Here is a 13,635-nt window from a genome sequence, read left to right on the forward strand (position 1 = left end):
TTGTTTTAATGATTCCTTATTAGAATAAATAATGATTTTTGCTTAGCCATTTTCGAATAATATACTGTAAATATGTGGCTGAGGTTATAAATAACTTGTTTGATTTTTTTTAAAATATCTTCATTTTTTTTTTTATGTTACAACTTACAATAAAGAAAAAATTTTTTGATATTATATTTTTTTATATTCATAAATTATTGCGCTTGAAGCAATTATGATTGGTAAGGATTTGGCAAATTAATATACCTTACATGTATAATTCTTACTCTGTCCAACGAAATGCATAGTATATTTAACTATTAAAAAAAACAAAAAAATTTACAAAAAAAATGTCGAACATGTTTCTTTAATTTTCGAGAGTAAACTAATTACGCGATAACTGGAACCGAATTCTAGCGTCACCAGTGATATTTAATCCGTAAATATCGTCAACCACATGATCCTGGCATATTTACGATGACGCTGGCGTAATCATGTGCAACATTTACCTCATTTGTTTCATACTTTCATACGCAAAAGGGGTTATTATTTTTAGTTTCAAATCATTATTTATGTTATAGATTAATGTAGATTTGGTAACTTAATAGATCATTATTTGATATTGATATTTATGACACACAAACAATTTGAATTTCAACTTCTTTCTTTTCTCTTACAAATTAAAGCGATAAGAAAAATAATTGTGAACGAGAAAAATTAGTAATAATGCAGGAACAAAAAGAATATGTGAGAACTGTAAGCAAGAATGTTTGGCTACGTAATCAAAGTTTACGTTATGAAACCCTAAAAATTTACTGTAACAAATTATTAAAGGATTTTTATACAGTGTTATTCAGTCTAAATTCTATAAGTTTTGAAGTACATTTAACATAAAATTTTGATATAAAAATTTTTTGCTGTTGCTGTAGGACCAGAAATAAATGAGTGGAGTTTGCGTACAAACCAGCCAAAAAATTATGAAAATCCTTCCTCTTATATATAATGCTTGGTGGAAAATCTATTACCTTTTTTGGATACTGACCAAAATTATCATAATTCCGGCCCTTAAAAAGTACATAAATTTTTTGGCTGCTTCTGGCAATTTTGGCAATTTGATATCCGTAGTTTCCTGTTATTGCTTATTCATGATATTATTATTAATTTATTTGACTCATGACTCACATGACTCACAAGAAAGTTTGCAATTGAAACAATATTACATAATATTAATATATTTATTATATATTATTACTCATGCAAAATATCAACATGAGTCATTGCAAATACTATTAAAAATAAAATAATATAAAAAGACCATTTTTTTTCTAAAACTAGATTTCTTCAAAACTAGAAAATATTTCTTAAACTTAGAAAAATATTTCTTAAAACTAGAAAAATATTTTTTATTTTAAATTTAATAAATTTAATAACTAATATTTTTTTAAATTTTAAATTGGAAAATTATTTTGAATCTAGTAACCTTTCAACCAATAACCAATAACCAATAACCAATAACTTTAGCCAATAACTCTTTAACATCCACCATCAATGGATAACAAGAAGCGAATTCGTACTACTCCTGAACAACTAGCATTATTAGAAGATACATTTAAAACTAATCCCTCTCCAAATAGTAAAATTCGTGAAGCCATAGCTGAAAAGCTAAACATGTCTGAGCGTTCAATTCAAGTTTGGTTTCAAAATCGCCGAGCTAAAATGAAGACAATGCAAAAACGTACTTATTTAATAATTAGTAATAATGATAAAATATCTGTATCTCAACATCAACCTCAATCTCAACAGTTTACATTGCCTGAAGAATTCATTACTTTGTCTTTTAATATCAATAACAATACATCATTAGTTTCACTTATTTCATGTGAGTATCTTACAATAGGAACTTGGCATTGCATTCTAACAATGTCATCTCTGTGTTATTATACCTTACCTCAGAATATATTAACTTATCATATTACAAACGAGAATATTGAATTTAAGATGGAGTTTTCACTTTCTGATGTCTTTTCGGTTGAATATCAGCCTATTGATAATATTTATTCACAAATTATAATTGAAGTTAAAGAATCACCTTCCTTTTATATGAAGTCAAATTATAGTGAATGGAATACATGCAAAGATTTTACTGAAGATAAACAAGCATCTCGGCATATGATACATATATTGAAAGGTTGTTCTATTTTAATAAAACCACAACTTATTAAACTTATGCAAGATGATCCAAACCTTGCTAAAGTTGTAACAATATTTGAAACTCCAGCTCTAGCTGATCATTAAATCAGATATCTCTATCTCGTAGTATATTCTAAATTTAATTTTTTTTTTTTATCATAATATAAATATCTATGTAAAAAAATGTATTTTGAATTATTTTAATTAAGTAGCAAAATAGTTTACAATTTTCTTAGTTTGTAATATAAATAATAATTATTATTTTTTTCATATTATACTTATATTATCAATAAATTAGCAAATATCACCCAACGACTTAACTGATTGTTTTAACTTGTTAGATCACTAGACCTGAGTAATGTATTTTTACTATAAAACATAAAACGTGATGAATCTAATGTAGCTGTAAAAAATTTGACGGCAAATCCGGCCCTTTCTATATAATAAAGAATATTTTTCAATTGAATAAATTTGTGAAATCATGTTATAAGTTATAAGTGAGTCATTTAAATTTATTTTTACTCCAATGTATAATGTTGATTAGATACTTTGATTTTTAAACTTAAGTTATGTAACTACCTACCTACGACAGAAATAAGCTAAGTAATAAACTCGCTCCATCATTTTACTCTTCTTTTTCATCTATCTTTGTATACACCCTATTGATTTTCTCTATTAAAGAAATCTTCTTTAAGAGATCAAGAGCAATGAAAAGTTTATCCAGTGCATTTTTAAAGACTTCCATGTCATTAGGAAACGATCTATTTAGTTTTTTTCGTGCCTCTCTGTTTGCGTTTGAGATCTGTCACCGTGAAATTCGCAGTTGCTTTGTGTTTCATCAACATTAAAAGTTCATACTCTTCAAGTTTCAAATGAACGTTACTTAGAGCAATTTCTAGTTGTGAAACATGATTTTTCTCTAATCTAGAGTAACTTGTCATTTCATATTCTACTTTTTTATAAATAGCTGGCTGTGCTTTGTTCCACACGTTCGAATTAACTTGACCTATAAAAAAGTTATCCAGTCTCTATTCACTTAGGGCATTTCTTTTTTCTTTTTTGTGTTAGTAAACTTATTTGCAAATTATTACTAACGGTTCTTTACTATTCCATTATATTGACGAAGTGTGTGGTTTTTTTTAACTATTAGAGAGCAAAAGGAAAAAAATATTTGAAAAAGAAAAAAGAAGAGAAAACTGCTATATACCTTTCCGAAATATGATAAACTCGTATAAACTTTTGGTGGCTTGTTGTGACGTAATACAGAAAGCAATATAAAGAATATCAAACATCGTGTGTATCCAAATACGTGAGTAAAGAAATTTTTATTCTTTACATATTGAAAACTGAAGACACTGTCGGTGCTTGGTCTTTCTGAATGTACCGCAGAAACTCTTCGGGGTGCTTACAAAGTTCAATTGCCGCAGTTCAAGTAATAATATCAATTTTTTATTTTTTAATATATCGGACATTATTATTTAACTATTAAGTTATTAAACATTTTTTTTAAAATAAAATATACTCTTGATATTGGAACAAATGAAGTTCTGGAAGCTTGTCGTGAATTAGGCGTCACTATAGTAGACTCAAACGTGACTTTCTAACAATAATAAAAAAAATTGTTTTTATATATATAAAAGTCCACATCTTCAAGGTGAAAATTTCAATAAAAATTTGTAAGTTATACGCAAGTAAGAAAGACGTAAAATAGTTATAATATCATTATAATTTATATTAATGTTGATGCTAAAATTCACTGGCCATGCACGCGGCGACTGTGGCGTGACAGACGTACATCCCATGGTTTTGTGTGTACTTCACTACGCTTTGGACAATAAGTATGATATTCTTAATACTATTTTTTATATCTTATAGGGTGATTACTTTGTTACTATTCCTGATACAAGAAGAAATGAATATTTATAAGAAATTTTCAACCAGAAAAATTCACCTTCGGGTAAAATTAATTATTGGTTGTATTGTATGAAATAATATTGTCACGTGATTGGTAATCCTACCAATTTTGTAGAACAAATGAACAATGTAGATCAATGTCAGAAAAAAAAAACTCTTTCCCACAAAATTCGGAAAAAAATTTCGTACGTTTATTTTTTTAAATTTTACAAAAATGTTTATCTCCGTTTAGTTTCGTTAAAGTTTTTCTACCTCACAACACTTCTACGCACACTTTATTATTACCTTATTATTTACTTTTCTCGAGTCACTTGTCCATTTTCCTTGCCCTGTCGTTCTGCATGTTAAAAGTTGGAACAAATTTTTTCTTTACCCGGTCTTTTTATAAAGTACCACTCTTCATCTGACATAAATTCACAAAGTCTTCTCAAGCTCGGCCTATGGACTCCCCACCCGACTCTACTACCCCTCCGCCTGTTTCACAGGCTATTTTATGTCTTTACAAACCTCTAAAAAAATTCTTTGACATTTCCATGAGAATTTCCAAACTTTCGCCTTACCTGTCATGTGATACTCGTGGCAGTGGAACTTTGTACAATACTAAGAAAGGACGATATTACCTTATTCGGCTGTCTGAAAAAGCTGATCTTCCTCTTACAGAAATTGACAAATACATTATTTACACCAATGATATTGAATTATCAAAAAATCACCGTCACACATTTCGATCTACATCTAACAAACCAAATTTAAATTACATTTTAGGAATTTATCTCACATTCGTCTTTTCTCTAAATAGACAATTTCACAAGAATGATGTGAACAAATATTTTAACCGTTTACGCCATTTATTAAAGAAAAACTCCTTGCACTACGACACTGATTAGAATCAACCAATAATAACGAAAGAAAAACTAAAACATTTATCCGGTTCAGCTGCGGCCCCCACGTGATCTACTTGGGTTTTTACTTCCTTGCAGCACATTACATTTCGAACCTGGTGAGATTACGGGTTCACTATGTATCCACCCTCCCGCCTTCGTACAATCAAAAATCGTTGGTGTTGCGGAGCTCATCTCGAACAGATCCGACAGGTCTCACACACTACTACTCGTCATCCAGTAGAGCCTAGATTTTATGCTGAACAGTTTAGACTTACGGTAAACTGACATAACAAGGATAAAAGACACCACAAAGAAATTCACTCTAATCGCCTTGGCATTAGCTACGTCGTTCAATTTAAATGATTTCGCTCAGATGAATTAGATTTACCCAGCGTTAACAATAAAACGGTTCGACCATATTACAAACAATACCGCACGTTACATTTTGATGCGGTTCGTTCACCTCAACAGCAAGCACGATGGAATAGACTTACTACGTCTACACTTAATTCGTGATCCGCATATAAAGTAGAGAATATCGATATTCCGATGTGGGGTGCTGATCATATATATATATAGTAAATTAGCCATAATTCAGCTATTTTGGACTGAGCTAGCACCACCATCTTGTATGACCTAAACGTCATATTTTATATGCTAATAATAGAATACAATATGAATAAATTTCTTGCATTTTCGTACTGAATTTGTAAACAAAAAAAAACTTTTACTAGCCGGGTCGTCAGATTCCTGGCTATAAATATAGTAAGTAAATTCGCAATTTCAATAATTTTTATAAAATTTATGGCAAAAAAACTTAAAAAAATGTTGTTTTAACGTCAAAAATTTTCAAAAATTTACAAAATTTTATTCATTTATCAAATTCTTTATTTACTAAGATCTGTCAACTAGCGCTAAAGCTTGTTGGGCTTTCAATTTACGATGAGTTTGTGCATATCGAGAAATCCAATTACTAATTGTAGAAATTTTTGGAATTTCCTCTTCTTCTAAAACTCCTTCTTCTACTAAACCTTTCAGTTCATTATGCATCTCTTGAGCTGTATACTTTTCACTTTTATTTATATCTCCGGCCAAGAAATATGCCTCAAGGTATGGAATAACATTTTTGCTTATTTGTTTACCTCCTCCTTTTTTACCAAATTTCTGATTTTCTTTTAAGGCCCATCCACTTGATAATGCAAAATTCGATGTGTGATTCAAAACTTGCCTTGAACCCAAATCAGTATCAATAATTTCAGTATTCAAAACGTCTATTATTCGTTCAGAAAAAAAGAAAATTAGTTTTGAGATAATATAATCACAATTTTATGGTAAGAATGATTTACCTATATTTTGTGGTGATATTTCATCGTTCAATTTATTTTGTAAAATTTCTGCTAATATAACTCTATTATTGCTTACATCTGTGTCAACGCCATATTCCTTCAATTGTTTTTTCAATTCTTCAATAGTAAGACGATTTGTATTGATTTCTAATATAAAAAAAAATCAATGTAAAACAATTGCAAAAAAAGAAAAAAAAATCAATTTATTACATACTTGATCTATGAGGTAATGGAATATTCCAATTGGAAGTTGGAATTGAGTGATCTGAAACTTGTGAATTAGGTTTTTCAAGAGGTCTTTTTTCAAATTGTGCTATTTTAGCCGGCTCAAAATTTTTCCAAGTTCCAATATTAGGCATTGCACGAGCCTGAATAAATCCTGCATATTCACCTTCTGTCGGCCAGGACCACTCATACCAATTGGAATTTCCTGGTATTGAATTTTTCTTTTTTCGTCCTGATTCTATAAATCATAGTAATTGCTTTCAGTAATAAGTATTACATAACTTCAAAATTGTATTCTCACATATACCCTTTTTCCGTTCTGGTTCCAAATGTGCTACTGAAGTACCACAAATCCCTTGAATAGCATTCTCTATGTCTACACCTTCATTGATATCAAACCCCAATCGAACATAACGATTTATCGCATGTGAAATCTGTAACCAATGATTCAATAAATAATAATGGTGATTTCCTAAATTATTTGAACAATCAATACACACTTGGGCATGGTGAGAATCAATTGATGTTTTAGCCTCTCCAGCTTCTAAAAAAACCCATTTTTTTACTGAAATATTGTACCATTCATTCCAATGCCCTAGAATTAACATTAGGTCCGCATTGTGATAATGTGGACCATTATCAGAAAGAAAAGTAACCCAATCTGGTTTGACTTCAAGCGATTCAATAACTGCATGTAGTGAAGAAGCTGTGAACCATGCATCTTGGCATGTATCGGCCGACCAGTGATCAAATACTTGAATATCCAATTGATGACTTTCAGATTTTCGTGTATAGACAAGAATTGAATGCAAAGCCCATCCTTTTTTCCCAAAAAAAAGCACTTTTTGTTTCTCTTGCGCTCTTGGGTAAGATTTTCATCTTATAATCAACTATTATTATAGCTCCTTTTTCATCTAAATCTAATAGATTCGCGTTAAATTGAGAATTTAGAAATACTTTTCGCGTCTGATGACTCAAATAATAGAAAATTTGATCTCGTAATTCATAAATTTCCTCGTGAATATTATTTGGAGTGTTTTTTTCAATATCAATGAAGAATTGAAAAAGTGCATCACAATCTGAACATGTGTGAGTATGTTGTTCATTACATATACCAAAAGCAAAAGGAAGGCAATGGTTTATACATTGGTTATGTGCTGTTGTACCATCAGAATTTACAGTCAAATGTGACTCATATTCCCTTTTCAGATATCGTTTTAACTTCTCTCCTTGATCTAATAATTGATTCTAAATGAAATTATTAGAAATTAATATTATATAATTATTTTTTATCAATTATAGGAATAAAAATATTACCTGGATATGAAGATTACTAATGTGATTTTGAATGAGTTTGGTAAGTTCATCAAATGTTTCATAGCCATATGTGTTGCATATTGAACACAAACCACCAAGATTCTCACGATAAATATATCTATTGCCCTGCAAATGCTTATAAAAAGTTGTTCGTTTTACTCCACTTGGATATTTTTCATGAAACTTTTCCCACAGATCTTGTTTCGTATTTTTGAGGTAATGAACTGGTTCTTGCGTAATGGTGTCTGTTTTGTATGAACTCATTATTACATTAGCCTTATCAGAAAAGAATTGTTCTAAATTTTCTTTTTTTTCCCGTCCTAATTTGTCTTTGACAATAATAGGTTTTTGTGCTTGAGGTGCACCTGGTCCATTAATACGCGCATATTGGTGGGCTCTTGATACTGTATTTGCAGCTACCTGTAAGTTTATATTTTTATTAGTTCAATTATTTTGATAACATGCATTGTAGTAGTATACACTAACAGTACACTTACCCCTAATTTTGATCTGAGTTCTTGATAGGTAAATTTTGTAGCAATAATTGAAAGAATTCGTCTTTGACCATTTGGACCTCTATTTGTATTTTCCAATGCGTTACGAAATGCTTGCCAAAATGTAAGAGATTGATTTTCTTGATAATATGGATTTTGTTGGAGGAATCCTGATTCATAAAGTATTTGTAATGTTGTACTATCTTTTTGAACGTTATCTGATTTCGTCCAAAATTCAAACTAAATTAAAAAAATTATTTGTCAATAATAAATAAAAAAGTCAACTCATTTTTTTGCATAATTACTAACTTTAGATTCTCCATTTTTGAAGGGGTGATATTAGTACATCCTGCATTTCGAACAAATGCTCTCCAAGCACGCCATTCTCGTTCATTAATTTCATAACCAGATGGATATAAATCTAAAATAGCTTTCCGTAATTCTAAAATATCACTTTTCTGATTCAACCATTTATTAAATAAATGCCATTTGACCTCACGTGAAATTCTTCTTTTCAAATGATATTTATAAAGATTTTCTAACACTCCCTCTAAAGTCCAGTCCAATACCGTGCAAGAAGGAATTTGTGCTTGTTGAATACAAATTTGCGTATACGGATTTTCTAACCCAAAAATTTTTTTTCCAGAATAATTTGAAAGTCTGCCAATACATAACCAAACTTCATTAGGATCAATAGCATTATACGTCTTTATCAAAGTATCATTAGTATATATTTGAACTACACACTCTTCATCTTCTATTTCTTGAATAAAAGCTGATTTTATACCATTGTAATGAGATTGAAAGACGGATTTATATCCTTCTCCTGCATAATTCCATTCTGGTTTTTTTGATTTTCCCATTCCCAGCACAATTACGTTCAATTTTTCAAGACTAATCATATATGGACGAAATATAATATCATCAAGTAATTGTTGTATAATATTTGAATTGTCAAAACCCATAACTTGTGGACCAGGGAACTTTGCATTTGAATGAAAAACTTTTTCATAGCAGGTGTCTGTTGGTGAACTGCACACACCTGACCTATATTCTTCAGAAAAACACAAAAATCCAGGAGAATTTGGATGTTGAGTATCTTTTACAACGGTAATTATGAAGTCACATTTTTTTAAAACTGTATGAGTTTTCATTCCTAAACGAATCGGAAGGAGAGGAGTATGCGTAGGATTCTTATTTATTGGTCGCGCAAACCACCAGTTATGACAAAATGGACCAAAATGTAAATTTTCTACAATTTTGCCTGGGGAAATAAGTGTTGTAATGTATTCTTTACTTTTACTCATATGTTTTGACTTTAAAAAAGAAGTTGGGTATGTAAAAAACGCAAGATTCTAAAAGACGCGAAATCGCATATGCGTATTATCCCCGGATTTTATATATGTCGATCACTACTTTATATACGGATCACGAATTAAACAAAATCACTTCAACCGGACTATCACACCTCACTTACTTCCAAACTCCCCTGGACAAAGGGTTTTTAAAACCATTCAACATCTTCCGTACCATTACAAAGGACATACACCTACACAACATTCCGACATATATAAAAATTCACCTAATGGTCGTATGTACTATGACCAACAACGCGTACGCCTATACTTGCCACCCATATTAAATGGGATGGGAGAATCCCCTATCCCATCTCATCCCATATCCCATCCATTTTGCCAAAATCCCCTCCCATTTGCCAAAATCCCATCCCAATCCCAAATCCCAATCCCACCCATATCCCATATCCCTTATCCCATTCCTTATCCCAAATAATCTCATTGGTCAATTATCACGTGACGTTACACAAATTTCCAAAAAAGGAAATTTTGCTTCCCGCAAAAATTGAGAGATTTTGGTTTCACAAGTATTCCAAAAAAGGATATTTTTACGCCGATCATATAATTCTGGCCAGCATTGCATCCATTACCAGAATATGAGCAAAATTAAGATCCCGAACAGATTTACGAAGTTTATATTTTAACTTCGGCCGGAATTACAAATTATAAAAGTTTAAATCCTTATCCTACAAACCCAATTTTTAAGAGATTTACTGATCAGATTTTAATGAAATTTATATCTTTGGATTCGTCTTGATGCAAGGAATTAAATGGTAGTGAAATCATATTTCTAAAATTAATATTGACTGATTTATTATAAAAAATGTATTTTTATACTATATATTATTTGAAAGTAACATGTTAGCAGTTAGTATTCAGTAATATATTGATTATTTTATTTGAATTAATAATTTTGATGATATCTGCTGATATTGTTTTTTTAGATTAACAGTTAATTAATTCCTGGTTTGTAAATATTATTTTATTAAATATTTATGCAATAATAATAATATCTATCAAATTATATATATTAAAAATAAATAATCAAACTTTTTTTGATGAATTAATAAATAGGTTTAAGTTAATTCAAAGTTAAATTGTAATAAAAAATATAAAATAATAAATTGAATAAATACATTTTAAAAACTTTTTATATTAAAAGTAACCAATTATTGCTTGCTTTATACATATTATTTAATAATATATATTATAAAATACATTTTTTATAATAGCTTAGTCAATATTAATGTTGGGAATATAATTTCACTGCCATTAAATTCCTTGCATCGAGACAAATCCAATGATATAAATTTCATTAAAATCTGATCGGTAAATCTCTTAAAAATTGGGGTATGTAGGATAAGGATTTAAACTAAATTCTGACCTGAATTAACATTAGACTTCGAAAACTAAAATATTACGGCCAGAATTATGTGATCGGAATAGAAATTTCCTTTTTTGGAAGTTTGTGTAACGTCACGTGATAATTGGCCAATGGGAGAAATGTTACACAAGTATTTGGGATTTAGGATGGGATTTGGGATTTCATCAGGAAGTTTTAAAAACGATGTACATTTCAAAGTATATCAATCTTTTAATAAACATCAAAAAAATGTATGTATATCGGACCATTCGTCAGTATATCCAATGAATATTTAAGCAATAAACATCAAAAAATTAGTAATATACATTACGAATAATTATTAAGTAAACATCAGATTTATTATATTTTGCATTATACATTTTTATACATTAAAAATTATGCTACATATCTATTTATACGCTTAAATTTATTATTGAATTTGTGTAATGTCCTTTTAGTTCCACTATACAGCCATTCTTTTAAATTGTGAAACACTTACTCTATCAGTATAGACCTCATATTCATATCTTTTTTATACTGATGAATAATATATTAGTGCATATTCAATAAGTATTTAATAAATAACATGACTAAAATTACCAACATACGTTAATTATATATCTACATCTTCAGCATTTTCATCCTCAGCATTTTCATCATCGGCATTTTCATCATCGACATTTTCATCATCAGCATTTTCATCATCGGCATTTTCATCATCGGCATTCCTATCTTTGGCAATTTCATCATTTTCAACATTTTCATTCTCGGCTTCCTCATCGTCTAATTCATTGGATTTCTGTTGTAATTCCATATCCTCATTAGCTTTGGCTTTTTCAGCCATACATTTAATTATTGATTCACCAGAGAGTACTGTAGTCTGAATGTTAGGATCAAACATTAAATCTACAATAGCTATAATAAACAAACAGTTATTACTAGTACGTTCATTAGATTTCAGAACTTCTTTAGTGATACGGCTAATATAAGTATCACAAGGATCATTGCCACTTTCATCTACGCCGTTCCAAAGATTTTCATACGCTCATCTTGCATTTTTAGAAGTTTTCCAGGCTAATACTTCTGAAGGTGATGCCTTATGACCTAGATAATCCCCGATAAATACTTTGCCAAATACATTCATCGTTGCATTTTTAATTTTTTGAACATAATTGGCACGTTTAATATGAAATTTATAACGAGCCTGTAATAATAAAATTTTTATATTGTAGTTTTTTGATGTAAATAATCTATAATTATAATCAAGTATAATAGAAACAAGTTACCGGTGATTGCAATACTTCAGTCCAATACCTGAACCATCCATCTTTAGTCTTTTCTATTTTTTCAACTTCATCTGGATGTTCATTAACTAAAGCTGTATAAATTGCTTCCCGCATACTTTCATCTGTAGGATTTTTGTCAGTTTGGAAAAGATCATTGCACGATTTAACCAAGGTATTCTAAATTGTAAAAAAGTAGGATAATAGTTACTAGAGAAAAGAATTTGAAAATAATAAACCAGTTATGAACATATTTACTTACACTGTACCAAAACACTTTTTTTTTTCCCAGATTTTTGTTGTCATTATAATCAACTTTCTCTTCAGAAGTATTTTTCCATTCTTTTATAAATTCATTAATAGCAAGTTCCGTGCGAATTGCGGCTTCCTTGGCCGCTATTGCTTCTTTGTACACACTCTTAGAATACTGCAATGCCTTACATAACAAATTAACATCTTTTTCATTTAGCCGGGGCACTGTATAAAATTAATAATACTATAGTTACCGAAAATAATATTAAAAATTATGAAAAATTGTTTTGTTAATACTTACATTTTGTTATATTATTAATATCCACACTGCTCTTTCTTTTGGAATGATGCTCTTGTTCTTCATCATTAATTAAAACAAAAACATCCTAAATAAAAATATACGATGAAATGTCGGTAAATTATAAATTAGTATAATTATAGTTAAATTAACATTCACCTTAAAGCCAGAAGTTGAAGTTGATAACGTCCTATTAATGGATTCAGATGATGTTCTACCGCTGAGTCCGCTAGATTCGGATCTTGACGCTTTACGATTTATATTGCTAGTGTTATTCAAAACTGAACCATTGTTATTATCATCTTTATTATTATTTGATGGTAAAACTGGTTGTTTTTGCACCTATAATAAATGTTAATTATTAGCGAAATGAATAATTGTTTTTTCTTATTTATGAAATAACAACATTATTATTTACCTTTCGAGAAGCAGATTGAAGATTTCTATTAGGTGCGAAAGCTGTTAAAGAATCAATATTATTAGATGGTGCATTGTTTGGAGAAATATTATTAGATGGTGTATTGTTTGGAAGAATATTTTTAGACGGTGCATTGTTTGGAGAATTTTTTTTAGATGGTGCATTGTTTGGAGAATTTTTTTTAGATGGTGGAATCTTTTTGTTTTTACGAGATGACATGGTTTTTGTTAAAAATTGTTAAAAAAAAATAAAAAAAAAGGAGTATCATATCGACTATTTAATATTTAAAATATAATGATAAATCAATTAATTGATCA

General features: G+C 29.5%; 3 protein-coding genes across 3 annotated transcripts; 1 reads left to right on the plus strand and 2 right to left on the minus strand.

Annotated features, from left to right (window-relative positions):
* Window positions 1-1,527: 1,527 nt before the first annotated feature.
* On the plus strand, window positions 1,528-2,274 carry OCT59_025992 (uncharacterized protein; the record flags this gene model as incomplete). Its single annotated transcript, XM_025323476.2, has 1 exon — window positions 1,528-2,274. One exon carries the CDS (start codon window positions 1,528-1,530, stop codon window positions 2,272-2,274), a length of 747 nt encoding a protein of 248 aa, XP_025179813.2.
* Window positions 2,275-5,861: 3,587 nt separating this feature from the next.
* OCT59_025993 (uncharacterized protein) lies at window positions 5,862-9,656 on the minus strand (the record flags this gene model as incomplete). Its single annotated transcript, XM_066142861.1, has 9 exons — window positions 5,862-6,238; window positions 6,314-6,460; window positions 6,528-6,776; window positions 6,846-6,972; window positions 7,039-7,292; window positions 7,381-7,786; window positions 7,856-8,275; window positions 8,353-8,589; window positions 8,655-9,656. The coding sequence occupies 9 exons, from the start codon at window positions 9,654-9,656 to the stop codon at window positions 5,862-5,864; spliced, it is 3,219 nt and encodes a 1,072-aa protein (XP_065992435.1).
* Window positions 9,657-11,680: 2,024 nt separating this feature from the next.
* On the minus strand, window positions 11,681-13,537 carry OCT59_025994 (uncharacterized protein; the record flags this gene model as incomplete). Its single annotated transcript, XM_066142862.1, has 7 exons — window positions 11,681-12,084; window positions 12,172-12,271; window positions 12,354-12,530; window positions 12,613-12,827; window positions 12,904-12,988; window positions 13,060-13,242; window positions 13,319-13,537. 7 exons carry the CDS (start codon window positions 13,535-13,537, stop codon window positions 11,681-11,683), a joined length of 1,383 nt encoding a protein of 460 aa, XP_065992436.1.
* Between the last annotated feature and the right edge of the window lie 98 nt (window positions 13,538-13,635).

Source organism: Rhizophagus irregularis, chromosome 6 (genome assembly GCF_026210795.1).
Source record: "Rhizophagus irregularis chromosome 6, complete sequence".
In the NCBI taxonomy this organism is placed as follows: Eukaryota; Fungi; Glomeromycota; class Glomeromycetes; order Glomerales; family Glomeraceae; genus Rhizophagus; species Rhizophagus irregularis.